Source organism: Microcebus murinus, chromosome 9 (assembly GCF_040939455.1).
Source record: "Microcebus murinus isolate Inina chromosome 9, M.murinus_Inina_mat1.0, whole genome shotgun sequence".
Lineage (NCBI taxonomy): Eukaryota > Metazoa > Chordata > Mammalia > Primates > Cheirogaleidae > Microcebus > Microcebus murinus.
In genome coordinates, this window is record NC_134112.1 from 26,909,407 (window position 1) to 26,913,986 (window position 4,580).

Genomic DNA, 4,580 nt, shown 5'->3' on the forward strand with positions numbered 1-4,580 from the left:
TGGCAGTAGTGAGACTAAAGGGGAACTGGAAGTCAGGACTTGGTTCAAAAGCAATAAAAATATTCCAGTCCTATGGGGAGTTGGAAGGTTTAGAGCTGAAATCCATCGGTTTGGAAGGAATTTAAAGTAATCTAGTTATCTATTGCTTGATTTGGGGGTGGGAGGAAGGATGCTAGAATGTAAGCTCCATCAGAGAAAGAAGCTCTCACTGATTTACTCCAGGTGCCTAGACAAGTGCTTGACACACAGCATGCATTCAGTAAACAGTTAACTGAATACAGCAGTGCTAGATAGAATACAAGAGAAAAAATTGATCAGAACTTGGAGGCTTCATTTGAGGGGCAACGGAGTCAAGAAAATTCCCAGTGACAGAAATAAGTATGTCAAGAAGGGGAGCTCATTTTTGAGGATAACTATGATAACTTAAGGGTACGGTAATAATACTTGCATTTCTAATATGACCTCAACTGCATTATGCTTACTTGAACTTATCTATGTTAGAATGGATGTAAATCCCCTAGATTTCCAAGAATTCGCTAATCATCTAAAAGTGTTTCTTACTAGACGCTGCCTGCACACTCTCCATGTTCTTTCTGCACACAAACGCGAGGGGGCGGGGAGCGTTAGCAAAAGAAAAGCCGGGAGGGAAGGGGCCAGGGCGATAATCCCGTCTCTGTTGCGATTGCAGCACCCTCCTCAGTTTTAGGGCGCCCATCAAGCAGAGAGCTGGAAAATGACTTAATGTCCAACTCTTATATTTCCTGGTTCCAGGCTGTCCCTCCGGGGTGCAGTTGGCGCCAGCTGCGTAAGTATGACCGAGCCTGGGTAAAGGTCGCCCGCTGTCTGGAGCGTGGCCAGGACCCTTCCAGGTAGGTCAGAGTTTCGGCGTCTCTTTCCGGAAGGCCGAACGCCCGACTCACAAAGCTCATTGCTTCGCCGCGCCCAAGACCTGTCACGATAGCAGGATTACCCCTCAGTACACCATGCGACTCCAGCTTCCGCCCGCACACGCAAGCGCACAGAGGCCGGCGGGTGATGTCAGCGCCTCCCGGCACCACCTCGGCGTCGTGCGCGCAGGGCCTGTCGTAACGGCCGGGCAAGAGAGGCCTGGAGAGGAAGGGCACCCACGCGGCACACTCTACCCTGCTAGTCGGCGTGCGCGCGCAGGCTCCTGGCGCCGGCCCTGGAGGCTGGAGCCAATGAGACGCCGTGACGTCACTGCGTAGCAGCCGGCTCGGCCGCTCGTCTGGCCGCGGGAGGGCGGAGCGAGTTCGGTTGCACCAACACCGGTACATAGGTGCGGCCCGGCGTGTCCTTGGACTTAGAGAGCGGGACGTCCGGCTTCTGACTGGGAACCTTCGTGTCGTCAGCAACCAAAGAGAGGTGAGCGCGGGGAGCGGAAACCGTAGCGGGTGTGAGGCCGAGGTGTGGGGGGCGCGGAAATGACCGAGGTCCTCCCCAGGATCCTGTCCCAGGGAATCCCGCGTGGGGCGGGCAGGGCCGGGAGTGAGAACCCTGGACGGTGGCCAGCCAGAAGCCGGTGGGTAACGGCTTGGGATGGAGCAAAACACTAGCTAGGTGTGGACTAGGTTGGGAACTCGAGGCGGTTTGGATGCGGATTCGAGGAAGACGCGGGCCTCCCGTTGTCGGTGCTGGGGACAAGACTTCCTCCCGAAGGGCCAGAGCTTAGCCCTTCACTGCCTCCTTCAGAGAGCAAAAGCTGCTGCTTCTCTAATAAGGGGTCATTTCTTTTCCTGGCTGCCTGTTGTTAATTCTGTCAACCGTTCCAGCATCCCGAAAAGGTAGATTTTCATCAGTCACCTTGAAAGCGACCTGGCTGGGTGACCGACCTCGTGGTCGTCCCCGGGGATCTCAGAGGTGTGGGGAGAGGGGATATCCATGGGAGACCTCGCAGCCCGCTCCTGTGCTCTCATCTGCAGCGAGGCAAGTTAGATGACAAGTTACAACTGTGACCTGAGTAGGTGTAGACAGCCAGGACCCCCTTTTTAAAAAAAAAAAAAAAGTATGTGCTTTATATTGTCATCAGAGAGAGTGGCTTTAAGTTGTAGTACGAATAAATGACTAGACCTTCTCAAAAGTTGGAACTTTGGTACAGTTTTGGTTTAATGTAATCGCAGTTCAACTTCATATTGGTGACTCTGTGACCTTGACCTCACTTTTGAAACTGATTTGAACTAGGTTCTTACTTTGCTTGCTTGGACTTTAACCTTCATTTACTTACACATACAGAGGTATGTATTTAGGAGGTTCTCCTAAATAGTGTTTTTGGTGTTAGAGAATATTGTGAGTGTACTGAGTGAAACAGGATTCATCCTGGTGCTTAATGTCATAGATTAGCAATGGATTAGTAATTAAATAAGGAAAGTGATCATTGGTTTGCACTGTATTTGTTACTTGAGGAAAAAATTACTAAAGTTGGGTCTTTTCATTTTTAGAATTAAATATGGGTGATGTTGAGAAAGGCAAGAAGATTTTTGTTCAGAAGTGTGCCCAGTGCCACACTGTGGAAAAGGGAGGCAAGCACAAGACTGGGCCAAATCTCCATGGTCTCTTTGGGAGAAAGACAGGTCAGGCTGCTGGATTCTCTTACACAGACGCCAATAAGAACAAAGGTAAGAGGAAGACAGTTGTTAAAGAACACAGCACAAATTGTGTGAATGTAACCTGTGGCAAACTCTTACCAAGAATGTGAAATACTTAATACATCCCTTCTTGTTTAGGCATCACCTGGGGAGAGGACACACTGATGGAGTATTTGGAGAATCCCAAGAAGTACATCCCTGGAACAAAAATGATCTTCGCCGGCATTAAGAAGAAGGGAGAAAGGGCAGACTTGATAGCTTATCTCAAAAAAGCCACTAATGAGTAATAATTGGCCACTGCCTTATTTATTACAAACCAGAAATATCTCATAACTTTTTTTATGTGTACCATAATTTAATTGGTCTCATACACCAGAATTCAGATCATGAAAGAGTGACAAGAATATTTTTGTTGGACAGTCCTGATTTAACTAAGACTGGCTTGTGGTTAATTCGGTTTTTTGAATTCTGATAGTAATTCCAATACAGTAAATGCTATCACTGTTTTCCCCCCTTCTGAAGATGTGATTGGATTAATTAGTAGTGTTCAACTTTTCACAAGGATGGTAAATTGCCATTTCAAAACCTGTTGAAGATTGGTTTTATATTTAGATTTATATAACTGGTTATGTGAATATATTTAAATACTAGGGAAATCGCTTCACTGTCTTGGAACCAAGCAAGACTCACTGGTGTTTTAATTTGTGTTTATTAGCCTGTTAAAGGCGAGGGCTGGAGATAAGGTAGCTGTGTTTACTTTATATATTTTTGGTCTTCGCTATGCCAATCCAATTTCCCTATGTCTACTAAAATGCTGCCTTTTATTTATTGAAAGGCATTTTAGTGTGGTTTATGTGTAATATCAAATAAAGAATATTTAACACTTCTCACATTTTATAGACAATCTATAAGGTTGAATGCTTTTAAAAGTCAGTGTGAAAAGAAATAGCAAATTAAACTTTTGAATTCTTTACTACCTTAAGTCAGACTAAGTTATAATTTAGGATTGTCTTTAAACAGCTGTTCAGAAACACATAAAACTGTAGAAGATCTATATAAGTGTGATTGGTAATGGTGCTTTTACCAACTCATTAAAAGGCTTAAAGTAGAGGAGATATACACAAATTCAAAAATTATGTGTGATCATAACTTAATTAAAAACAAAATCAGAGATCATGAAATTTTGACTGCTTGATTTAATGACTGGTGACAAAATTTTAATGGTTAAAAGGTACAGTAGTCCTAACTACCAATGTAGCAATGTTATCAGTAATGATACTAGATTGTGTTTTCTTAGTCCTCTAGGACAGCTTGAACACTAGAACAACACTTAACTGATTCATACTTTAGTTTCTTTGGCCAGAATGAGAATTGCAGTATTTATGCCAGACACAGATAAAAGAATGCTTGTGGTCATAGCTGTGTGATGTGTAACAATGTATAGTTACATACTAAATTATTCTGTGCACAGTCCATGCCCTACACATTTAGAGTAGTCCTTAGAAATTTTATGGAGATAGTGAGCCTGAACTAAGCCATAAAGAATGGCAAGGGAAATAAGTCTAGTCTGGTGGGAGAGAAAGCCACTTATTTGTGGGATAGTGAGGAGATTGGGAAGGGGGCCTTATCCATGGTTTCAAGGGTAAAAAGAATAATTAAACAGGCCTTTATGGTCTGGCAAAGTAATTTGTAATGTGGAGGTCTTATTTGCACTCATAGAAGAAAATTCTAGAAACACATGCAGAAACAACTTTGGAAAACCAGCTGTAATTCAGATTTGAAGTCCTTACCTAAGTTATGTTGGGAGATTAAATAATACATCCCAGAAATCCTTCAAAGATTTCAGCCTTTGTAACAGGATGTGTTGACTGCATTAAGTTAGTGGTATTCAGAGATAGTATAGGAACAATTCTGACAAATGTCTGCAAATATCTGAAAACTAGGGAGTTGATTTTCATTTGTTTGCGTCTTGGGGAT

General features: G+C 43.9%; 1 protein-coding gene across 1 annotated transcript; it reads left to right on the forward strand.

The window, feature by feature from the left end:
• The first annotated feature begins 1,236 nt into the window (after positions 1 to 1,236).
• CYCS (cytochrome c, somatic) lies at positions 1,237 to 3,784 on the forward strand. Its single transcript, XM_012773332.3, has 3 exons — positions 1,237 to 1,383; positions 2,457 to 2,633; positions 2,742 to 3,784. Exons 2-3 carry the CDS (start codon positions 2,465 to 2,467, stop codon positions 2,888 to 2,890), a joined length of 318 nt encoding a protein of 105 aa, XP_012628786.1. The 5' UTR covers positions 1,237 to 1,383; positions 2,457 to 2,464; the 3' UTR covers positions 2,891 to 3,784.
• The last annotated feature ends 796 nt before the right edge of the window (positions 3,785 to 4,580 follow it).